The sequence below is a fragment of the Rhododendron vialii genome, chromosome 12a (assembly GCF_030253575.1).
Source record: "Rhododendron vialii isolate Sample 1 chromosome 12a, ASM3025357v1".
Taxonomy (NCBI): domain Eukaryota; kingdom Viridiplantae; phylum Streptophyta; class Magnoliopsida; order Ericales; family Ericaceae; genus Rhododendron; species Rhododendron vialii.
The window spans coordinates 28507406-28532544 of NC_080568.1; the positions used below are offsets into that span (position 1 = coordinate 28507406).

Sequence of the window (25139 nt, forward strand, 5' to 3'; positions counted from 1 at the left end):
GAGCCACTAACGAGTCAAGCTGCGAGCTGCTCGCGAGCGGCTCGGTTCGTTTGCAGCCCTATTTGTAATGTTCAATGCTTCTTTTCGTAACTATTGACTATTAGCGAGCATCTCGGTCAAGGATCAGCTCGTTGCACCCCTACTGGCGACCTAATTTCTCATGTAGTCTTGCACATTACATATACCAAGGAAATCAGAGACCTTTGATCTAAAGGACTTGCGGTACATTGCAAGCTCTTGCTTACCAGTTACCACGAAAGTCTAGTATCTGTTGAAAGGAGGAATGAGCGTGCGACGAAGAAAGTGCTAATAATCTGTTGGTTTAATTTAATAAGAAGAAGCGAAGACTGATGTTGCGTGTTTAACTAGCAAAAGACTTCCACGTCAAACTTCCCACAACGGAATCGGAACCCTTGTAGTGAGCAAACTCGCTACAGAGTGTAGGAGTAATCACAGCCGCCCATCTCAACATTCAACGGTTCGGATTTAAAATAAACTCTTCCATCGAAGAGAATCTCTAAAAGAATTTTTTTAATATCCGGACAGTTAAAAACACTTTTAAACAGCTAAGATTACTTTATACGCCACAGGGCCCCCGATCTGTCAAGCAACCGAATAAATCAAACTAAATTTCTGTCAAATCAACCAAAAAAAGCCAGAAGTCCCACACCACTAGACATCGGAGACCCACCACTACAAGCATTGCCGCAATTGCATCAAAATTCACCAGAACAAAACGTCCACTAGAGAAACAATAAAGCAACAAAGCCCGAATATTCCTTCATAAATGGTAATACAATGACTGTCCACTAGTAGACCCATTATATATTTTCCCGAAATAAGGCCCTATGAAAACCACCAGACCAAACATACCCAGAACAGCAGCAGACTATAGGGTCCTGAGTGCTCTCAGGTATCCACAACTAGAAAAATGAATAGACATATACTACTAAACAAGAATCTTGAGATAAAGAGCACAAAACAAAGAGGACAATAAGGCATCACAATGCTTTTGGTCTGTATAGCACCAAGGATCGGCTCTAGTCACATTAATTACCTGATCTTTCCATCCTTCATGGTTTTCATAGTTTTCTTTCATGTGATATACTTAATCATGAAACACTGATGATGCTATCCCCCTTGTTGAAGCTTGGCATCACCGGACACAACGAATGCCTTGACGGCTGATTCTGATCGTGTGTCAAGGACAGCTTGAGCGACAATGGTGAGGGATCCACCGACGACGTCTGATTTACGTTAGCACGTATGACTGTTGATGCATTGGGGATCGGAAAAAAACTAATCGGACGGATTACCGGCTCATGATTCATTTCATTAACGTGTCCTAGGGTCAGGTTTCCTGTTGCATTCTCAATCTGTACTGGTATTAAAACGGGACCCATAGACACAGGAAAAGGCAGCACTCGAGAACCAGTGATATTGGAAGCCGGTAGTGGAGGTAGTGGCTGGGTTCGTGACTGAAGCAATTGAGTTTTGCTTTCTTGATGAACCTTTTCTTCTTCCATTGGAACTGCAGTGACCTAATAATAATCACCATGTACAGATGTTCAGAGATAAACCCCAACAACGAGTAAAGAAGGATAATTATCAGAACAACTAAAAAGCTTTGGCCTCGCTAATCTGAGGATCTTCAGTACTTTCCTTGCTTTAAGAAAGTGAGATCGCCGTTCTATTTTTGCAGTGACCTAATAATAGTTTGATCAGATACACACTCATTTTATCGAGTGTGGATGCAGATGCGGGTCTAAAATGCCAAACCTTCACAACCGTTCTTTTCCTCTTTTCCTAAAATTAAACATCAGGACATGGCGAATCAGCAATGCATGTCAAACAGCATGGTATGGATACGGGAACACATCCTACATGCTTATTTGTGTTACTTATGAAAAAATATTACCAAAATGATGTACGTCATTCTTGGAAAAGTACTTCAAACCAAATGAGAAAGAGGAAAAACACGGAATTTCTCACCCATCCATGTGAAAGGTAAAAGAATTTTTTTTCTAGCTTATGTGAGCTTCTTTTTTCAAAGATCTCAAACATGGAATTATCCAACTTTCTAACTTGATTATGGGTGACACATCACCCACCTTACCATGTTGTATCCGTCGGACATGAGTGCTTTGGGTAAAATAGAAGCGTCTATGCAACATTGCTTATCGAGACCTAGTACTCAGTATTTTTTCTTGTTAGAGCTGAATCAATTAAATTGTGTTGCTCCCAAAAGATAACAAACTATGATCAGTGTAAGTTTGTAATAAAGGAACTATAACACACTAGAGAAACAAAAAAGACAACTCTATTTGAAGAAATCAATAGTATTGATGTTTGAGAAACTAGTTACCGAATCAGTTGTGATATCAAAGAGGCTAGATCGACGGCGACGCCGGTTGTGATTGTTCCGCCGGAGGAAGTGTTTCTGAGCGTGGCTGGCCACTTGTGTTGGCGTACGAGTCTTCACATAATTCCTTGAAATCCCTCTCCAGTCCCCTTTGCCTACTTTTTCCAGTCCTAAGAGGAACAACTTGTGCTCTTTCTCGGTCCACGGGACACCTAATCGAATCCACAAATCACCAAAAAATCAGTTTCTTTCGCACACCAAAATTCCAATGGAAACAGGACAAATAATTTTAACAACAAATCTTTGCGTAAATTAAGCGCTGTTCTGAGATTAATAACTTTCTCAACACACAAAAAGACACATTCTAATAACAAACCCAGTTTGGTTAACTACTTTTTAAACTACTTTTTTAGAGAGAAAAAAACAACACATATTTAGATATCATCCAAAAAATTGTTTTTATACCCTTGAAAACAGTCAGAAAATGAACACATATAAGTGTTATACGGTCTTGGGTAGAATCAATCCCAAAAGCTAGAAATTGAAGTGAGAATGTCCTCATGCTCATATTCTTCATATTACTTAGATACCCAAGTGATGTGGGACTTCGTTTCACACCCTCCCTCACGCCTAGCGCCTAGCATGCTCACTCGGCAGCACCTGCCACATGCAGGGCCAGGCCAGGGACACGCACCCTACCAATCCTTGGCATACCCGGCTCTTATACCAAGTTACACGATCTTAGGTAGAACTCAACCCCATCTTTGTGACGCAAGACCCACATCGCTTGGGCACCAAAGCAATATGAAGTATATAAGTGTGAGATTTCATGAGCTAGCTTTTGGGGTTTAGTTTACTCAAGACCGTGTAACAAAAAGTTCATAGACTGAAGTTCCAAGATCAAAAACACATCAGCCCTCTTCAATGAAAAGAAAACAAACAATTTTGACAACAAATCTTTGGATTCGCAAACTCGGCCTTCTTATGAGATTATTAACCTTCTCCACACTCACACAGAGAGACCATTTTCACTTGCATTTTTAAATTATGTTTTTCCGGATTCAATTTTCGCATAAGTCTCAAGGATTTGGGGCGTAAGCCTTTACAATTTTAATTTATAAAAAATTAAATTAAATTAAAAATACCATAGAAAGAGGGGATAATTTTTGCACCATACAAAGGTACATAACAAAAAACAAGAAAATAGTAGATAAAATTCACAAAAAGCATGTTAAAACATAAACACGTAGAACATTAAAATATCCAATTTTTAAAAGCACTCTTCTGATGTGTTCGCCTACATCATCTGCGCGAAGAAGGCGTGAAAAGCGGCTTTAGACGGATGGGCGAACACCTCTATGAACTCTGCGTAAAAATCAACGCCTGAGGCGTTTTTGTTGTGCCCTGCCTCAGGGCGAGCCCCAGAATTGCCTTTTAAAACATTGGGACTCGGTATTCTTTACTTTCATTTTCTTTTCCGTCAATTTTTTTTGGATCAAACCTTCGTCGAACAAGAAAAATCAGAAATGTACAAGAAATATAAACCAAGATTCGAAAAAAAAAACATCAGATAAGACAATAACACTGTTTCAAACTTTTCGTCTTTTGTGAAAAAAAATTCTTTTGATCGTAATTTTCACATTTAAGATTTATTTCATACGAGAGGAATGATTAGCCAACAAATTTAATGTCAATCTAACAAAAAAAATTCAGCCAAAATGAGCAGAAATACCAAAACAAAAATATAAGCCAAAATGGCCCCCATAAAACCAACAAAAAGGTTTCCACATCCTTGAAAACAATTCATCCATGAAAAGGGAAATTATTTTCCGAACCTATTCAGCAAAATTAAGGGTGCGTTACCATATGGACTAAACCCATATTTTCACGAATTTCTAGGCTAGGAGTATCATTTAGTGAAAACAATTTGACCATTATCATTACTCTGAAGAAAAAAAATATCGCCGAAACGCACCCCTTATAAGTCCGAAAACTACAACCAACCAGATGAACAAATTGACCGAAATACAAACCATCATAGATTGGAGATCTAACTAACCTCGCTTACGCTCGCGATTCACGGAGCCCTGGTGGTGACCGCCCTCGTCGGCGGAGGCGGAACCGGGGGCGGGAGCGGCGTTAGAAGATTCCATAGGCCGTTCGTAATCCGACAGATTATTCATGCTAACGCACTTCCTCATGGGGTCCGCCTTCACTCGCACGCCGAACAACACGATCTCGCCGCCGCACCCCGCGACGGCGCAATCACAGACGGCGCAATCACAATCGTGACAGCCGCGTGACATCATGAAGTCGTCGGTCCTGTGGTAGATCGATCGGTCTTCCTCCGGAACCCGTACGGGGGTTGAAGAATTGAAGAGAGAGAGAGAGAGAGAGAGTTGATGAGAGAGAATGGATCGAGTGGATTTGAGTCGATTTAGGTGGATATATATAGAGGTTGAGGGATGTGAACGGGGACCATGTGGATATGGTGTGTACTCGCACGTGTCAGTTGATGAACGGTTAATATACTGTTTACGATATTGTGGTGTGGATTTGTGATAGAATCTTATCATCTAGGGTAGGGATAAAAGCAGATGATCATGGCTTGAAATCCCGATTAAGAAGGTTCTTTAATGAGGGCTCGTTGGATTTACGTTCCTTTATTTGCTTTAATTTCCCAAGGAGTACTTCATTAGGCTCCGTTCCGGAACGTAGAATAAGTCGTTATTTTTTAAGAAGGCAATTTCAAGCTCAAAAATAATAGATTTATTAAAATTTAAAAATATGCAATATGGATCTTATTTGAAAGATCTCATCGAGATCTTTTATACTGTGCAAAAAAAATTAAAAAATTATTTTTTATTTACACTATTTTTAAGTTTGAAAATGTGAAATAAGTACTTATTTTTTAAGAAGGTGTTTTGAAAGATCTCGATGAGATCTTTTATACAGTGCAAAAATCCCGATTAAGAAGGTTCTTTAGTGTGGGATCGATTTTCCATCATCACTCCTCAAATCAATTAGTGTTAGGAAATACTTCAATTAAAGATTTGATATCGCACCCGCAAGTCTATTTTTATTTTTAGAGTGATCGCAGAAAATAGTATCATGTAACCAAATTTATGGAGCACTCCGGCCCAACAATTACTAGTAAGATATGTAACCAAATTTATTTGGCTAATGATAGTACTTATTTTTTGCGGTATAGATTTTGGACATAGATCCTCCTCCTCCTCCTTCTTCTTCTTCTCCTTTTTTTTTTTAATGGGGAATGGTGCTGTGCAGTGGTGTACGCAGCATCGTTCTGAGCACCTCCGAGCAATCGGATGCACGATTCGACAGCTCGGAGGCGCACGGCACCAACCCGAAGTCCAAGGGTATATGAGAATCATTCATTGCCGAAATAAGATCTAAGCCGTCAGATGTACGATCCGACGGCTCGGAGGTGCACGGCACCAACTTGAAGTCCAAGGGGGTATACAGTTTTGCTCATGGCTTATTTGATTGTTTTGGACTTTTTAACGAACTAGTTTCTGCATTTATGCTTATTTGAAGGAAACAAGCAGTGGAACTAATAAATACAGGCGCGGATTTTAACTTTACTTTGTGAAACGATTTTTGCACTTTTCTTTCTTTATTTATTTTTTTGAACAGTAAAGAAGGATAAATATATTAATCAAAATAAAATTACAATAATTAAAAAAATATAAAATACAAAACGTCATTTTGCACTTTTCTTTAATGCCAAAGCGATTGTTCCTTCATTTATTATTTTTCGATACACTTTTGCACAAATAAAATGACTATATGTTTTTTCGGATCATAAAGACCAAAAGTGCAATATAATATTTAGTGGAATGTGACGATTAGTTCTCAAAAAAAATCTTGTAACGAAGTAACATTTCGAATCTTCTTATCGATTATTGGTTGCTATTAGCTAGCTTATTCGAGTTTACGTTACTTCGAAACGGAAAAGTAAAGATATATCTGTAGGGGGCCGAAATATCCGAAGGTTCATAAGGTCCAGTAGGGCAGATAAGGGATCACGCTGTTTGACCCAACGTCCAGCTGTCTCAGTTCATCTGTAGATGGCGGTGGGCTTCGGCCTGTTACATCGTCAGTCATCCGAAGAACAGACGGATCCCCGTGGATTTTTCCCGAACGTTGTGTGCCTTATCCGAACGTAAGTATATTTGCGTTCGCTCGGGGAGTACTTTTGTTCGGCTATGTTGTTCTTCGGCAAAACCATCATATGCTCGGAGATTCTTCGTGTGTCATAAGTGGACTCCACCGAGTACAAATGATTATAGGACCTTCCAGAAATATCTTGTGATAAGTAAGCTGTCATTTCTGATATTCGAAGTGACATCTCTGAATGATGTGACCTTTCTGACATCGACCCATGTGGCTCTGTAAAACTTGGGGAGTGGTGTTCATTAAATGGCCCTGCTGCAAGGCGCCACCCAAGCAGAACACGACGCGTGGAAAGTAAGACCAACTTGCTCAGCACACTATCCCTTTGCCTATAAATAGGGGAACATTATCACTGAGAAACTCTCTGGGCAGATCCTCACAACAGCACCCTCTTCTCTCTATCAGAATATTTTCTCACTAACTTCTTTTTCTCTCCACCTATTGACAAGTTCGTCGGAGCTTTTCCCCGGAGGAACATCCCCCTCCGGTTCTGCAGGTACATCAAGACCGGCATTATCTCACACGCAAATAGCTACACAAGAAGGATCACGAAGAAATCACGCCCCCACAATATCAGTAGATCTGTTTGTGTCATTAACTATCCACTCATTCGTCAAGATAACGTAGTAGTTACTGCCAAAATTATTACTATAAACTTTTATGCTCATTTATTTATTTATTTATATTTTCACACATAACAACTAACGATTTTCATCATTTAATTTCAACACCATTGACAGTCCAGTGAATTGTTGGCAATAGTTTTCATCACGCAGAGAATATAGTAAAGGGACAGCATAACTATACAAACAATACTCGTGCGTTGAATATTTGGCTTACAATCTTCTTATCTGGTAATTAAATGTAACAGGATAACATATTTAAAGAGGGACTTTGGGTTGGTAATGTGCATCTCCGAGCCGTTGGATCGTGCATTCGACGGCTTGGATCTCATCTCGGCAACCAACAATTGAGAGCTGTTCATTGCCGAGATGAGGTCCAAGCCATTGAATGCACGATCTGACAGCTCAGAGGTGCGTAACACGGTACTGCGTACACCACTGCATAGCCCCATTCCCAATTCTTTAAAGAGCCCATCTTTCGGATTGGTTATGCCTCTCGCTTGGTAATACATCTATCCTTTTTCTAATATATTGAACCAATGTAATATTCCATATTCCCTTCAAATCAAGGAATGAAAAACTATCTTATTCTGGGCTTTGGAGATTTGGGTCTTCACAGTAGGAGGTTGGGGACCTTGGGGTAATGAAGTGTGGAGTAGGAGTGTCCAAGAAAACCGTCCGAACCGTAAAATCGGTCTGATCTGGTCCGAACCGTCCTATTTGGTCCGGTTCTGCGGTTCTACGGTTACGTTACGGTTCCCAAATAATAAAAACTGTTAATTTTGGTTTGATTACTGGTTGTCAATTAATGAACCGTGGTTAGAACCGAACCGGACCGTTTAAAACTAACATAAATATAGAAAGACATATGTGTGTAATTAAATATGTATTTAAATTTGGTGGGTTAATCTTTTCCTTGCTAAACTAATTTATATAGAGATGAAATCTCATTTGTTAGGAAAACTTTTATTTTCTTTCTTCATTTCCTATTCTAGCAGATTATATTCCTATTTCTTTAATTTTATGAGTTCATATTTTGTGAATAAGTGTTTAGATGCTTATTGGATGGAACCGGAACCAAACCAAAACCGGACCGGTGTTGCGGTTTGGTTCTGGTTCGGTTCTATGCATATATTGGTTAGGTTCTGGTTCTCAATTTTCTAGAACCGTTTGAAATGGTCCGGTTATTGGTTTTCTAGAGAACCGAACCAATTCGGACTGTGTACACCCCTAGTGTGGAGAGATAAAGAAATAAAAGTAATAATTGAAGTAAAAGATTTATTGGGGTTTGTGCTCGAAGAGAGATGTTGATTTTATAAGTCCAAAACGAACGAGGAGTGTTAAGGACAAAGAAAATGGGCAAAGAAAATACCCTTAAAGTGTACATGAACAGCTCAGATTCACTATGCAGTGCATCTAAACCGTTCATTTACACTTTAAGGGTATTTTCTTTGTCCATTTTTTTTGCACCTAGCATTTCTCAAAACGAACACAATCTTGAGTCCTGCTACCCGTACAGATTTTTGTGCACAGATTATGCACAGATTTCGTTGTGGGGCCCACCACGGGTCCCACATAAATCATCCAAGCCGTTCATTAAATGTAAAACATTTTTTCAAGGGTCCCCGTAAAAAATAAGCTCAATCCAATACCTATAGGTGCTTCATCCAACCATCTAACTTTTCATTCAGATTTTCGGATAATGAAAAGTTATACGATTGGATCGAGCATCTATAGGTATTGGATTGAGATTATTTTTTACGGGGACCCTTGAAAAAATATTTTACATTTAATGAACGGCTCGGATGATTTGTGTGGGACCCGTGGTGGGCCCCACAACAAAATCTGTGCACAATCTGTGCACAGATTGTATGTGTGTGTAGCATTTCTGCACAATCTTGGTCATTCCATGGGACTAGTGAGTGTTCACACTTCACAATATGAGATTATAAGAAGTGTTTTGTTAGATGGACTAGTGAGTGTTCACACTTCACAATATGAGATTATAAGAAGTGTTTTGTTAGAGCGTGGAGCGGAGTTTGTGGCCAATATAGTTAAGGAATATTATAGTTTTATATTGCTCAGGAATGAAATGTGTGATTATTTAATATAATATTGCAACTTCTTTATTCAATACTACGGAGTAATTGATTTTTGGTTGGATATAGAGTTTCGTATGATATCAGTGCGGGGCTCATTCCATTCCACATTTTGAAATTTTACAACCAACGCTACACGATTACAAATCCAATAAAAAAAGGCTACACAATGATAAACTCAAAAAGATATTACAAATGACAGACCTCAGGCTCAAACGCGATTGCATATGAGGGATGGTGCTAAGGAATATTAGTCTTACATTGCTTGGGAATGAAACACGTGATCACCTAATACAAATGTTGGGGCCTCTCCACTAATTACTACTAATTGATTTTGGGTTCGATATGGAGTTTCCACAAGTATTGTGTTTTTTTAGGTCTTCACATTAACGACAAAATTCGATGACGAAATTTCTTAAAGTGGCGAGATTGAGATACACTTATCTTGAAAAACAAAGAAGGAAATATCTTCATGAATTTGTTTGACTAATCCAAACGCCTAAATTATAGGGCAAAAAGATGTTCATGCACTTAAACCTGAAAATACTACACCATTTAGCAACTTCCCCAAGTTTTTACTCCACCAACTTGCAAGCATTAATTATTTCATATGAAATCCTATTGGGAAAAAAAAGAACTATTTCAAATAATTTAAGCTTCTAAAAAATATTCCAAGTCTTCTTAGAAAGCATTGGTTAACAAAAACAATTATATTTGGCTTGTGGTGGGAACAAGTGGACGGTCATTGGTTTATTAGAGAATGGACCCTCAACTAAAAGCATATTCTCTTTTCGTCCAATGAATTTCGAGATCCTTTTCATACTTTAGTTGCAAGTGTTGATTTTTAAAGGCATCCGGACTTGTCTTTCTAAATTTTGGACCAAATTAGAGAGGAAAAAGCCACTTTATTACTTTAACTATTCACTTTTAAAATATTTATTGCATCAGACTCTCTATATTAAAACTATCTCATTAAAATACTCTATATTAAAATTATCTCATTAAAATATATTATTTCTTTATTCTAAAAAAAAAAGGCTGCAAATATCAAACAAAAACCTCTCCCCCTAGAACTTTACTCTCTGTCTTTGATATTCATTGAACTCAACCCAAACCACTTTCCTTCTAAATCCAAACCACTTCCACAAGCCCCTTTGTGTTGAAGATTGAAACCCTTCTCTCTCTCTCTCCCGATCAACTTCCAAGACCTTCGCGATCCATGCCCACAACTCTGACCCGACCACTGACTAGATCCTCGTTGTTGCCGGCACCCTCATCGTCGGCAGAGAGGCCTTTGATTAGAAGATGACACAAGATCAGTTGGGTTCATGGAAGATTGGAGGAGAGAGATATGTCGATGGAGTACATAAAGAGATTGGGAAATAATAAAAGAACTGGACATGAGTGAACAGTGGCTCGTCTATGTTGACAAGTTACTGTAGCAATTTGATTGTGAAGCTTCCAAGAAATGAGCGTGATGCAGGTCCAAAAATGGAGGCTTTCCTCTCTTGTGTAACCCAAGGGATGGAGTAAAGAGTGTGATGTGGATGCTCTAAGATCCTCTTCTTGATTCATTATTTTGGCTTTGTTTCTGCAGATTTATTTAACATTTATCTTTACACTAGCTTTAAAAAAAACTTAAAAAAAGAGCATAGACCTAAAAGATAGAATGCAAAGTCAGATATTTCTTCATCCTAAAAAGATTGTCAATAAAAACTTAAAAAGAATTAAATAAATAGATTTTCGTAAATCAGGAAATTCATTCGCATTTATAAACTTTTTAAAAGATTAATTTATTTTGAAAAATATAGTAGTCTAAGAATCTCATTTCAGGGTCCGACCAATCTTTTCGACACTGTATTTGTTGTAACAAGCTAAGAAACATGATTCGCGAGCGTATGTGTCTTTGAAAAATATCACAAATTATCCGTCAGGGTAGAGAATCGAGAGCATAAAAGCATGGTGAAGATTGAAAGCGGGAACCGGGGGCATTCTTCAGGATTATGCGACTAAGGTACCGAGTACGAATCGGTTTTATTGGTTGGGTGCAACTTGGTAGAACAAGCCCAGAGATAGACAAGTTTGTTGTCTGCCTCATCCTAGAGAGAGTAGAGAGGGAGAGAGAAAGTGGCTGAGTGGTGGGCCTCGATTGGGCCTAAATTAGGTAAAGTTTTGGGGTCATTTCCGGACTATCTTATTAAAGGCTGCATTTTATGGATTGCATTGATAATGCACATACAACTTTTGATCGTAACTGCTTTACATGTTCTTTAATCTTTTGAAGTTTCTTACTTAGGTCACATAATGTGCTTGCGCGTGCCTTTGCGAGAGCGCAGCCGTGAAATCGTCTTTTAAAAATATCTCAAACTATAAATATTCTTTAGAGAGAGAACAGAGAGCACAGGCACTGAGTAAAATTTGTGAGTGGGAGCGGAGAATCTTACTGAAGAATTACGTGAATTACTTATTACACTCTTTTTCTCTTATGCGGATTTCAACCATTCACGCATGTTTTTACTTGTTCTTTCTGTCGTTGGCAAACACTCCGTAATTATTTATTTTTCCACATGTGATCGCTGTCTCTAAGAAATGCATCAAACGCTATTTTATGTTTCTTATCATTTTTTTTGTCAAAATAATATTACATGAATATTTTTTGATAAATGGCACAATTTAAGACGCATAAGACAATATTTAAAGGGTAAAATGCTTGAAGGATCTCCACGAATTCACATTTAAAAATGCTTCTTTCAAATAATAAAAGGAGGTTGCGCGCAAAAGACATCTTGAGATGCTTTTAAAACTTTTGAGGTTTTTTTTTTTTTTTGAACGGCAAACTTTTGAGGTTCTTTGTTTTCCTTTTTTTGGGATTGGCAAGAGTTACTTTTGTTTTCAGATCAATCTCTTTCTGTTTTTGGTTATTGATACTTAGGTCACGTAATTCTTCAGTAGGATCCTTCACTCTCATTCATAACATTACGCTTCTTCAGTATCGCTCTCATTCATAACATTACGCTTCTTCAGTAGGATCCTTCGCTCTCATTCTCAACATTACGCTCCCGTTTTTTACTCTCCCCGCGAATTTTGATAGTAATTTAGTACATACGTATGTTTTTTAAAAGAAGCTTTCGCACTCTAATATGCACCCCCGCTTGCTTCTGTTCACGTGTACGTACCCACGCACATTATCTGACTTGCATTAAAAATGTGGCAGTGTCCGGTAGGTCATGGACTCATGGGTGTTTGCTTAGGGCCGAAGATTTTGATTTTCTATGGAGCCCTAAAGTTCTGTCCATGGTCCCGCTGGAGGGGCACTATAAAAGAAATTTAAAAAAGTTGAAGCCTTTTTGGCAAAGGGCTTTTGGTGAGGGAGGCTTTGGTCGGTTGGTATTCTTCTAGTAGGAGTAGTATCTTTGTAGCTCAATTAATGTCATGAAATTTTCTTTTGTCCATAGATCTAATCACATAAACTTTGTTTAGCTTTTTGTGATGTATACTTCTGTTGGGGTCAGTTCCTATCCAGTTTCCTATGGTCGGTCCAGTTTTTTTGATTTGCGGGCCATGTAGGGCCCACATTGATGATCCGAAACACTCATATTGTAGAGCTGGGCAAAACGAAAGAGCAGCGCGGACTCAGAGGAGAGAGCCGTAGATGAGCTGGCCAGAAGTAGCCTTTCAGCTCCTTCCTTGAGGCGCATATTGAAGAGCTGGTGGGGAAGAAATCGTCTTGATCGGATTTGTATTGGTCCTTGATAGGTTTTATGTAAAAATGGTGTTTAGACACACTGGATAAGAACCCAATTGTTGCAAGTAGTAATAATGTGCTTCGATCATGAATCAATACAACTCGGATCAAGACAATTCTATGGCAGTTACCCATTTTGACGAGCTCTATGAAATGAATGGTTTGGATCATCAAGGTGGGCCGTACATAGCATGCAAATAAATAAAAAAACTAGACCAAACTGGATCATATGGAATTGGATATATAGGAGCCGACCCCACTTCTATGGCGATGGATCGAAATCCAAACAAGGACAACAACCAATTATATAGCCACACCCGGACTCGAAACGCTGCCAAACAGGTCCCCGGTGCCGAGCGCATCTGGACTGTCCAGACGTGCAGTCAATGGTTCAGATGCACTCGGCACCGCTGTTAAGCACGGGTGCTTGACAGCATCTCCCAATCCGCCATACCCATCTTACACCTCCCTCGAACCGTGCGCGGAAAACTTATAGTATGGTATAGTACCTAATTGTAAGATCTTTTGTTCAAAAAATAATTTGTAAAATCTCATTCTATTTGCCTTAAGATATCATTATCCACGATGAAACCTAATCTATCATAAATTCCCCACCTAACTCTTGCTCATCCAATCTTTGGAAAAAATAACAACAGAGCAAATACCGGTTAACTCCCTAAAGTATAGAATTTGTTTGGTGGCATTTTTCTGTATGCCTGTGTTTTAAGAATTTATATAAGCAATTGAACGAAATATTAGACTGTCTAAAGCAACAAATTGATATGTGTTTTTATTATATAGATGAGATATATATGTTTTAAAAAAAAGAACCAATGACCATGAAAACACGTGTGAATGGTGAGTAAAATTTATACCAACACGGAAAGCCCCACTATGCTCTCCATCTCTCTCAAGTTGCCCCTTCTCCTCCTTCTCCGCCGTCGACTGCCCTTAGCCGCCGACCGTATGGCTGAGATTTATGCCTCGTCTCTCTCAATAAGCATGGACAAATAGAAACCCCTTCCCCAATTTCAAAAACCATAAACACGATGACAACGTTCGATGTAGAAACCTAAAACGGACACAATTTGAGTGCTGGTGGTAAATGATTTTATGCAAATCTGGAAGGGGGTGGATTCAGGGGTGGACCGAGTAAGGGGCACGTGCTCCCATCCCATCCCATCCCTTATTTATTTGTTTATTTTTAAATTTATAGTTTATTTTTATGCAAAAATTAGTGTTTTTTTTTTGGCAAAAATGAGTGGGAGAATGAGAAATCCACGTAGAAAACTCGATGGGGAGAACTCGCTCGACGCTTGATTTACTTTGTCGTTGCCAATCGCTCGTCTCTGTAGTCGTCGCCTATCACCTCACCATTTTCCTCACCAATCATCAATTAAATTTGGTGCTACACGACAAAAGTAACATTTTATTGAAAGGACTTTTAATTTGGGGTACATAATTTAGGACTTTTTATTCTTTTCTTTTAAGGTAATATATATCTTGATTGTTTGGAAAAATTAGGCCTTCATTTCTTTACTTAGTTTCTCCCCAATGAATGAAATTTACAATTCAATTTTTCATAGTTTGTGCCTTTGCACTTAATTTCGATTTTTGCGTAATGTTATTAGTATACTGTGCCCCTCGTGAGACAAATCCTGAGTCCGCACTGGGGGATTGACTGGTCGGATGAGGCCGCTCAACTTTTTTTTTGGTGATCAATGTTGGAAGAGATACCGCGTCAAAATGTCAAATCATTTGAAACAAGTAATAGTATTACAAGAGAAGTGATAATATTACAAGAGAAGTGATAGTATTAACTATTAAGGGATGTTCTTGAAATCTTATTTTGTTAGGGATTATTTTAGATTAATGATACTTAAATGATACTTTTGATATCTTGTATTGTTTGGTTATTATTCTTGTAAGAGTGCTTGAATTTATCTTTTCAAAATGGTAATTTATTCTTTTTTTTTACGATCTAGTACTTATATTTGTTTTTTCGGAAAGAGAATTTATATTTTGTTCGTCAAAATTCAAAAGGATTTTTATTTTTAATTTTTTCTTTAGGTACCCCTACGACTTTATTCACCTCACGTACATTTTCGTGAGGTATGAGGTACTCCTTTCTGGATAATAAAAAAAAAGTAGTACTCCTTTCATCTTATAAAGTTGATATTTTGTGAAATTACGTACAATTTTCAACCCGAAACAATATACTCCACTATTTATTAAATTTTTTAATTTTTTTTTACACAGTCCAAAGATGTCATCAATTCATCATTCCAGGTCCGAAAGGCATCGCGATTCGCATGCATCGAGCCACGTGTGCAAACCCACGTGCCAAATTCCCACTCAGACTTGTGGGACCCTTATTATTGCCTCCTGGACAAAACGAAAAAACCGAACAGCTAGTTCGTCAAAGGTTGTCATCTAACGTATCCGTTCGTAATTACCAATTGTTGTCCAAGGGCAAAATCGTAACAACCGTAACAGAACTCCATTCCAGTTCATACTCCATAGGAGTAAGTAACAGACAGCCGAGACCAAAGAAAGGGCACAAAACCAAACCACCACCACCTCCTCCTCCCTCTCTCTCTCCTCACTTTCTCTCCCTTCACTTCGGTCCTAAACCAGAAAAAAAAAAAGTTCGACGCATTGAGGAAACTGGAAACCCAAGAAATGGACGCCGACGAGGTAAAGAATCCCTCACCCACCTGATCATTCTTTCCCCTTTCAACTGTCACTATTTGGGCGTTTTCAAAAAATCAAGTTTTGATCTTCTTTTATCTTGATTTCTTGGGTTCGGTGCGAATACGTAGTTGGGTTTGGTTTAATCTGGTTTTTGGTGGGTTCGATTTTAAGGTTTTTTGGTTTTCTTGTTCTTGTTCTTGGGTTTGGGTTTGAGCAGAGAGTGACGGCGTTGAAGAAGGCGTACGCCGACATAATTCTGAACACGGCGAAAGAGGCGGCGGCTCGGATAATGGTGTCGGAGAGAAAAGCTGTTGGCTTTCAGCACGAGCTCAATGTCGCCAAAGAACAGGCGCTTCAGACGCTCCTGCGTTTGAAACAAATGATGGATTCGAAGGTGCTTTTTTTGTTGTTGTCTCTCAAATGGGTTTGTTCTTGTTTCCATGTTTTGATTTTGTGGTGTTTAATGTTTATTATATGTGTTTGCATTTGCATTGTTGTAATGTGGGTGGGGTTTTGTAGTCTATGATTCTATGGTGAAGAGCTGTTTGGTGAAATAAACCTTTTTTCCCCTACATATTGAATTGCTTTTGTTGGAGGTTTTGATTTTGATTGTTGTGAAATTTATTAAGATTCACTAGTATTGATCCTTGCTTTCATGCTGTGAGCTCGTGTTCGCTTGTTAAAAAGTTGTACGTAATGGGTTTGTTACATAAACGAAACAAGTTTGAACATTCTTTTCAAGCTCGATAAGTTTTCAAACTGAGCTCGAACAAGCTACTACTCAACTTGTTTAGCTTTTGATGTTTATGAAATTGCTACACAGAATCAGGTCATTAGCGACCCAATTAAAGATCACTTGTTCGGCTCATTGCATAGACAAGAAAAGTGTGCATGTACTTTTCAAGCTCGTTAAGTTTTCGTACCAAACTTGAATGAACCATTCAGTTCCTTCGACTCGTTTATTAGCCTTAAATGTAGGTGCAGATAGAAATGTGCTTGAGTCTTTTTGTGCATGTAGCTTTCAATCAGAGTTTAGAACAATACATTATCGGTCTTACATGTCCAGTTTGGAATATGTGATTGCTTTTGTTGTAGCTGTCCGATTAATGTTAATTGTGATTTGGAAAATGTGATGCATTTAAGATTCCTTTTCGGATAGTTTATGTTGGTGTTGTTTTGTTTCCGTTTGGGTAGGCCTGACGGCAAATGTTACTGCCATTTTTGCAGCAGAGTAAAATAATTTCTTTCTTTTCCCCCTTTGGTGGGATGGGGGCTTCCATATTTGTGAATGTTAAGAATGTTGTATGAGATCATTATTATCATCCGGGATACAAGTTCTCGGATAATAGAGGATACAGGTTTAAAAAACAGTTACTTTCTTTTGGCTGGTCCCTTTGGCCATTATTCGTTGTTTTGTTGTCTTGTGGTCATTATATCCTATTTGCTTATCCCTTGTCTATATTTTTTTTTTTGGCATGTGTCATTTTTGGGATTGTTCTCTCTTCTCAGAAAATTGTCAAATCCTCTTCATCTTAAGATTACTAATAGTTATAGAGAACGTCAACCATCTTTTGTTTGGTATGCACATTTTCTCTCACTATCCCTATTTATTCTTGGACTCTCTCTCTTTCTCTACACACTTGGCGCGTACTCACGCTTAAACACCATTGGACTTGACTTTGATTCTTGAATAGTCTGCATCACTCCCGTTTTAGGTGGACAAAGTCTGTATCAACTTATCAATGACCTAAATTTTACTTATGGACAATCCCCACTATCTTCTCCATTCACAAACTATGGTTGTCGTTTCGGTTTAGAGAATAGAAGACAGAATTAAAAGAAATGAGTACGATCTGTTGGCATTGGTGATGTTTTGAACTCCTTCGAGAAGGAAATGGAGGCCCCCGAAATGGCTAACATTTGGACTAACAAGCTTAAGAAGAAGAAAAGGATAAAAGGTTCCATTTTTTAGGTTTAGTGCAAGTACCTCCAGTGTGTGTTACAGCCTCAATAGGAGCAATTTGTTATATGTTTACTTATTTCTCATAGAGTGACGGTTATACTTGGTTAATCCCTTTCTTTGGTTCACAACCAGATTGAGGTTATTTAGAGGATTGATTAAATAAGAAAGAACACACCTTCTTTTTCACTTGTATTGTTCCGCTCAATGTGATTCTTTTATCTATTTTGCGGATCATACTGCCGACCATGCATATTACATAAATCTTTGGCACACTATAGTATTTGAGAATGCCTGAGGATTTAGCAGAGTATTCGTCTGTGTCCTAGTTCTTTTTAATTATTTCAGCCATACATCTGCACGAAAACTTCTACTTCTTGTTCATCTCCGATTGCTCTGTTATGTAATTTGTTTTTAAGCATCATAGCTAAAATCGTTAAAGAGACTGAGTTGTGAGGATGGAGCCAAAATTTATATCACATCTACAAACACATTTTCCTTTCCTATTTTTTTTTCCCCACTTCAAAATTGAACTTTGTTAATGACCATTCACTGATGTCCTGGGTCAATTTGATAGGGCGGTGAAGCAGGGGTGACCTGCTTGAGTCAGCAGAAAATGATTGAAGACCTCGAAGCACGACTTCGGGAAGCCGAGGATACAGTAAGAAATTTAGTTAATCTTCATTTCTTTGAAAATGACACAATTTTCTTTGAAGTTTAAATCAGCAGATTCCTTCAGTCCTGCTGTTGCGTCAACATGGAATAGAAATTAGAAAGGAAGTGACGGCATAGAATTGATTTGCACAGTATGCTGTATAGGTTGTGCAAAAATATTGTACCCCCGATTTGTAGCTTCGACTAGACAGCAAATACTGGTTACCATGCTTAGAAGTGCCATGAATTGAAGTTTTTAGCACTGCGCATTCTGCACTTCTATGGAATTCGGAAATGTTTGTATCTTTCCCTATTTTTGTAGTCGTATTTCAAATGCACATGTGACTGTCGTGCGTATTGGTTCACTTTGGTCTTTTCTAGTATTGTCATTATTTAGTACTTTTCTTTTAGATGGGAGAGATTGTAATGTTTATTTTTATCAGAATTTAAGTCCTCGCCATATGGCAAATAGAGGCTAAAAGTCTTACACCAGTTCAAGTTTGTCTCGCGATCACTTTACCTCTTTTGGGTAGAGCAAATGCATCAGTAAATTTTAAAATAGCAGTCAAGAGAAGTGAGTGGTCGAATGGAGTCCGAGTTTTCATCGCTTGGTTAAACCCATTTCACTCTGTTTCTTCATGTACTTTTTTCATACCTTCTTTTTAACAGCTACGGCACTGACATACGCATAAAAATATAGATCAATGAAGCAGAGATGACATCCTTAAGTCAACGCCAAAAGATTGAAGAACTTGAAGCACAACTCGAGGAAGCTGAGGACATAGTAAAAGACGTCAGAGAAGAGTTGAGAGAAGTGCAGGCTGAACTGGAAAGGGTGAGAAACAGCAAGTTACAGCAAATGGATGAAAATGATACTGTTGCCGAAGAACAAACATCTCAAGCTAACAAATTATTTACTTCTCAGTCGGTTACACCCCCTCCTGCAAAATCACAACTTCTACCTTCCACAACTTCCGACACGAAGAATTCAGCTTTCTATCAGAAAAATGAGTTGTATGAGTGCTACACTGTCAATGACTCTTGTATCTCGAATTCCCATATTAGTAAACCTGATCTTCCCTCTACCTCGGAGGATAACAGACTAAATACTTCTCGGTCTATTTTATCCACTCATCCGGGTTCAGGACTCAATTCTCTCACGGCTTCTGGTGTCAAGAATTCAGCTTCCAATCAGAGGAACGAGGTCTCTAAGGGCTATGGTAATTCAAATGGGTTTCCAATGGGTAGCTTGAACATTAGGAAACCTGAGGTTCCCTCTGTGATACTAAGAAGCAACGAGCCTACACCATACAGAAACCGTCGTACCCAGAGAATACTTGCGTTTGAAGAGAAACTGATGGCCGGAGAATTGGCTTTTTCTGAAACAATGAATGACATGAATTACGTAACAAGTGGAAGAGAAGATGGAGAAGAATCAGAAGATGAAGGGACATGTAAAACATCAATAAAGAAGAAAAAGGTGGTGCGGGGTGTTAAGGGTCGGAACCAAGTTCTGAAAGTTAAGTCTTTCCAGCATAAAAGGAAAAGAGCTACGAGATATAAGAAAATTGAAACCCTCTCATCTAGAAATCTCTCTAATGAGGTCATCAAGAGCGATCGAACTATATCTTGTGCAGAGACAATTTCTGTCAATATCTCTGCTCAATCTTGTGGAGACCCTTCTACCATGGCCCCACGACCATCAGCAGATAAAGAAAATGAGGACCCTCCTTTAGGCTCTACAAAAATTGCCGAACTTGATGCACAGTTGGATAAAGCTGTTAAAGTTGAAAATCTTACAAACAAGGACAAGGCATCAATAGATCAATTACAGTTGACGAGGCACGAAAGAGGATTTGCAGACAGTTTAGGGGTTATGATTTGTGGAGTGGATGTTGAGCAAGTTGATGTACCAGTAGTAAACTCACAGGCAAAGATGTCTGACTTAAATGATGAGATTCCTAGCCAACATGAACTTGGTAGTAGGGTTATCAAGATCACATTCCAAAGGAAACGGAAGAGAGAGTCTATGGTTAACGGGAATGCCTCTCTTGTAGAGAGTATTCTATTAGAAAAGGCAACAGAGAAACAAAATGTGATGCTGGAGACGGAGATGTCTAGCTCTAATTGATCCTCCTCAAAGTTGGCGTCTAGCACAGGTTGCTCGTCAGGTTGGTTAATATATCTCCTTTCTTACTTGGATGTTTGTTAACATGTATGGATAGATATTCGCTTCTTGTTAGGTATCTGATGGATGATGTATATTCTCTATCATTTGTACAGATTGGGTACTTTTAATCCATTTGTGTTGAATCTGTTGTTTGATGTTTAACCTTAGTCATCTATGCCTATATATTCCTTCCATTCTTGCTGGCCTACTCGTACTTGGGACATAATTTGGTCCCCAAACATGAGATCCTATCCTCCCACTCGGTAAGGTCTACATAAGTATTGTGGAAAGATTTTAAGTCCACAATCATAAGATGCTTCTTTGATAGTAACTGGAAAGCAACTGATAGTAAGACTAGGCATGAAACAACTTTCTTTGATAAAGCTAATCTTATAGCGCTATCTTCTGTACTGGAAACCTACATTCAATGACCTCGTTCACTAGTAGTAACTGTGAGGCCGTGTCTAGGTTTCAGATTTTTCTATACCCTACGGCGTATGATATAGAGATATGCAACCTAAAGACTTCAGCTGGTCCCTTTTCTTGGCACCTGGTTTATCTCTTGGGTCACCAGCAAATTTATCAGTAAAGCTGAAGGTACAGCAGGTTGTGCACAGCAGCCGCGCACAGACCGCTTTTGCGCCCGTCTCGGGCTCCGCAAAGATGATCGGAGCCGCTCATTTTCTTCAAAATACTTCATTTAGGATCCCTGTAAAAAATCACCTCAATCCGAAATCGGGAAGGGTGTTTACAAATCATCCAACTTTGCTTCAAAATTTAGCCCGATCATCTTTGCGGAGCCCGAGACGGGCGCAAAAGCGGTCTGTGCGCGGCTGCTGTGCACAACCTGCTGTACCTGTAGCAGCGTTCCAAATTTATTGGAAGGCATTCCACATTGTTAGGAGAAAGCTGGCCTTGGCAGCTATGGTTTGTTTCCTTTGGTAAGAAAGGATCAACAGACCTCTGAAGGCGTATAAAAGGTCCCCGTATTTGACTATTTTTGTTATGGATCAAATGAATGTTGAAGTTCACGTAAATGCCTCTCAATTTAGATCTGTTAAACTCTCAAGCATTACTATCTTGCTGTGTGAACAGTAGCTCACACCTCGTGGTATATTTGCTAATCACTAGCCTTATTTCCCGAAATCAGTCTGTCTGTAGTTAGAAAGGTAAGCCCTTCTTAGTGCTACTAATTATCTTTTTCCAATTCATGATACTATCATAAATACCTTGACAATGTTGGATATGAGTATGTGTTGGCATCTAGAACATGTAAGTAAATGGTTCTGTGTACAGTAATGTGAAACAAGATAATGTAGTTGTGTATGAGTATACTTGCAATATAAAGGAACTTTTATTTACCATCCTCGTGCGATGGTATTTTTTTTTCTAAACTGTGAAGTGCATGTTTCTCTTCTACAGAAATATAATGAATCAGAGGATCCTAGTATCTAACCCGGGTAAGAAGATTTGACATCCACACCCTTGCCCTTTGTTATTTCCTTTAGCAATGGAGGCTTCTTGGCTACCACAGACCCCAAAAACATATCTTTTGCATGAAAATACTGAGATCAAATGTGGTAGTCTGAGATCAACAGCACCAACTCCATGGTTTCCCTGTAGAAAATTTTTACTTAATTTATTGGATTGGATTCACGATACGTCTCACAGTGAGGAAGTTCCATTTGATGGTGGTTGAATTCAAGAGTCTGAAGAATTCAGATATTATTCACCTTCTAATTGCAATGGAAATAATACAAACAATCGCTTTAGCTGTATTACCTATGAAAACCTATTTATAGGTTCCCTTCTGTGAAAAGCAGAACAATGTCATTATGAAGATATTCATCATGCTGGATGTGTTTGAAGGGTCAGCAAAGTGTCGATCGAGTGTTGGATATCTGAAGTACTACTTGAATAAGAACTTCAACGAAGAGTTGGACACACTTTTTGGAGTGTCGACAGGGGTCTGACATGCCTCACGTCATGCCACCTCCATGGAAATGTCTGTGCTTCTTAGCCTTTTACAAAATGGAATACGGAAGAAACTCCATATGCATAAATGGCTTTCTTTTGTGTGTGTATGTGTGTTGTATTTTCATGGTAAGTTTTGATCGTACTAAGTGGTACTTTTTTAACCCTTCTTCCTTTATTTTTTGCCCAGCTTGTATCTCTGTCTGAGAAAAAATGGTGTCAGTAAATCCCGTCATGGAATGCATTGGAGTGGTAAAGGGTGCTTAAGTTGGGGGCAAAGCAAACAGCAACATTCCTCAGATAGTTCTCTCAAATCGCCGCCTGCTGCATTGAGTGATTGTACATCCTTGAGTTTCTAATTCATGGGAGAATTACTGAAACAAACATTATAATTATTGTATTTCTTCAATGTCTCTCTTTTCATAGTACCCTAAGTAACCCATCAACTGTTTTTTTGGAAGTTAAATGGCATTTTGCAGATCCCCTTTACTAGCTTAGTAATGGATAGGATTAGACCTTCTGTACATGGTAAGTATATTCGCCCTTTCGATACAAAGACTTTGTTGGTAGCTACTAACTGCATTGGTCAATATGAGGAAATGAGCATGCACTTTGCTGGTATCGACGTCGCGATTGGGAACTTCCGGGACCCAATTTCCGGGGGAGAAAAGAAGGATTCAGAAGAGGACGTTTACCTTTTTTTTTGAATCAAATCTAAGTTGTTTGGAGGTCTTTTCAAAAGAAATGTGTAAGTTGGTGAGGACATTATGACCTTTTATATGGTCGATTAAAAGCAATGTGAATCCTGCTCCTCTCCATTCTATTTTATGAACAATGGCTGTAAAACACCCCCTTTAAATCTTTCATTCAAAAAGCACAAGACATGTTTTGGCCCTCAAAACTAAGGATTTTCACTTTTTGGTTGTTTTTTGAGCAACCACTTTTGGTTTTGGGTGTTTTGTATCATGAATTCCCTGTCAAGGAGTTTACTAAGGAAAATGAATCAAATAAACAAATTTAGCTTGTTTTATAAACGTGCAAAACATCAAGATGAACTTGTTACAAGGTCAGGCCGCTGTTCCCAATATATCGTACAAAACATCAAGTTGATCATCTAGGACGCCACAAGCACAGGATCGAACCAATTTATAACAGAGGTGATTTCGATATCATACGTTTCACGGTTTCATTCATTTATTCAGGACATGTGTGTGTCACCAATGCCCGATTAATTTAATTTTTGCATTGTTGTGTTACTAGTTGAGCTCTACGGAGTAAATGAACTGGATTAGATGAGCCGAGTTTTCGTACTGTTTGAGCTCGGCTCGTTTACTAAACAAGCTTAAAAATCGAGCTCTAACGAGCCGAGACTAGCTAATTTACTTAATGAACCTATACAAACGAGTTGAGTTTGTAAATGTTGAGCTCGGCTCGATTACTAAATAAGCCGAGCCTTAAAGAGCCGAACCACGAGCAGCTCGTATCATTTGAAGCCCCTTAAAATGTCTAATCAGGATTAACTAGGATAAAAATAAAAGGTTGGGTCGAACTCTTCTTTGGTGGGTGTCACTAGGCTCTTTTAACGCGCGGCTCGATTGCAGCCCACCTATCCAGGTGCTTAACCTGGGGTCGTTAGCCTAAACAGGTAAACACAGCTTTTGTGTTTACAATTTGGTAGGAGAGAGAGAGAGAGAGGAGATGGGAGTAGCAAGCACGACAGGGGAGTGGGCATTCAAGGCCTTCACGGCGGGCCTGGGTGTCGCCACCATCTATCTCGCCGCCACCTTCTCCGCCAACGTCTACCGCGGCCTCTCCTGGCACAACGCCCAATCGGTAATTAACCCCAACCCACTGTCTGTCTGTCTCTCTCTCTCTCTCTCTCTCTCTACCCTTCACCTAATACATGAAGTAGCGCCCCTATGATATATGCACGGTTTTGCCTGTCTATTGGCTGCACTCTAGCTGGTTATTGTTTGTTGTTATTAACTTATTATTCTTGAATTTGGGAGTTTACTAGTTAGGTTGAATCGATATTTCTTCGATTTTTAAGCATTAGGTTGGAATGGGATTTTACTGTCTCATTGGAATTCTGGGTTATTCCCGTTTTTGTAGGGTACGATTGTACGAATTCTCAATGTCTTATATGTAGAACAAAAAAGATGTGCTAAAGGCTAAAGCACAGGAAACTAACTAAACCATGACCCGGATTTTTGTAGTTTGTTTACTGAATACTCCAAAGTCCAAAGTGGTGGACAAGAAGATTATTTTGACCTCAAATGATAAACTAAATTGACGAGAAGAGGGAACTAAGGAACAAAGTAGCTTGACTAGTCCCAAGGGGTTTGCTCCCTCCTAAGGTTTGGGACTTAGGAGTTGGCTCCCTTCTAAAGTCTCATGTATGATTCCTAACTCTTGGGTATGGCTACAAACGAACTGAGCCGCTCGCGAGCGGCTCGCAGCTCGGCTCGTTAGTGGCTCGTTCAAGCTCGGTTCGGAAGTTAAACGAACGAGCTCGAGCCGATTTTTTCAGCTCATTTTGTAAACGAGCCGAGCTCGAGCTAGGATAAGCTCGGCTTGAGTCGGCTCGCGAGCCGGGGTATATATACTTAAGTTTAAGATTTTATTGTTATTTCATAATTTGTTTTTCCCGTTTTCACTTTC

The 25139-nt window shown here is 38.9% G+C and overlaps 2 protein-coding genes across 6 annotated transcripts; one reads left to right on the forward strand and one right to left on the reverse strand.

Annotated features, from left to right (window-relative positions):
* Positions 1 to 755: 755 nt before the first annotated feature.
* On the reverse strand, positions 756 to 4794 carry LOC131311209 (transcription factor MYB1R1-like). The gene is made up of 3 exons (XM_058338555.1): positions 4422 to 4794; positions 2366 to 2574; positions 756 to 1541 (listed from the first exon to the last, which is right to left on the reverse strand). The coding sequence occupies exons 1-3, from the start codon at positions 4669 to 4671 to the stop codon at positions 1113 to 1115; spliced, it is 888 nt and encodes a 295-aa protein (XP_058194538.1). The 5' UTR covers positions 4672 to 4794; the 3' UTR covers positions 756 to 1112.
* Positions 4795 to 15492: 10698 nt separating this feature from the next.
* Positions 15493 to 22958, forward strand: LOC131311029 (uncharacterized). 5 transcript variants are annotated; one of them, XR_009195372.1, is made up of 6 exons: positions 15550 to 15723; positions 15938 to 16114; positions 18258 to 18341; positions 19035 to 21070; positions 21367 to 21964; positions 22669 to 22958. XR_009195372.1 is itself a non-coding variant. In XM_058338345.1 (5 exons), exons 1-4 carry the CDS (start codon positions 15709 to 15711, stop codon positions 20463 to 20465), a joined length of 1707 nt encoding a protein of 568 aa, XP_058194328.1. In that variant the 5' UTR covers positions 15550 to 15708; the 3' UTR covers positions 20466 to 20509; positions 22669 to 22958. The 5 variants fall into 5 exon arrangements, 3 of the variants coding, with proteins under 3 accessions (XP_058194329.1, XP_058194328.1, XP_058194327.1); XR_009195373.1 differs by lacking the exon at positions 18258 to 18341; XM_058338345.1 differs by lacking the exon at positions 21367 to 21964 and having other exon boundaries at positions 19035 to 20509.
* Positions 22959 to 25139: the final 2181 nt, after the last annotated feature.

What these genes read in the sequence shown, in the direction of transcription:
- LOC131311209 (XM_058338555.1), bottom strand. Translation starts at nt 4,671, where the DNA reads ATGATGTCACGCGGCTGTCACGATTGTGATTGCGCCGTCTGTGATTGC. An exon ending in GAATCGCGAGCGTAAGCGAG is followed by an intron (nt 2,575 to 4,421) that starts GTTAGTTAGATC and finishes GGATTCGATTAG; the next exon opens with GTGTCCCGTGGACCGAGAAA. An exon ending in TTGATATCACAACTGATTCG is followed by an intron (nt 1,542 to 2,365) that starts GTAACTAGTTTC and finishes GATTATTATTAG; the next exon opens with GTCACTGCAGTTCCAATGGA.
- LOC131311029 (XM_058338345.1), top strand. An exon ending in AACAAATGATGGATTCGAAG is followed by an intron (nt 16,115 to 18,257) that starts GTGCTTTTTTTG and finishes TCAATTTGATAG; the next exon opens with GGCGGTGAAGCAGGGGTGAC. An exon ending in TTCGGGAAGCCGAGGATACA is followed by an intron (nt 18,342 to 19,034) that starts GTAAGAAATTTA and finishes ATAAAAATATAG; the next exon opens with ATCAATGAAGCAGAGATGAC.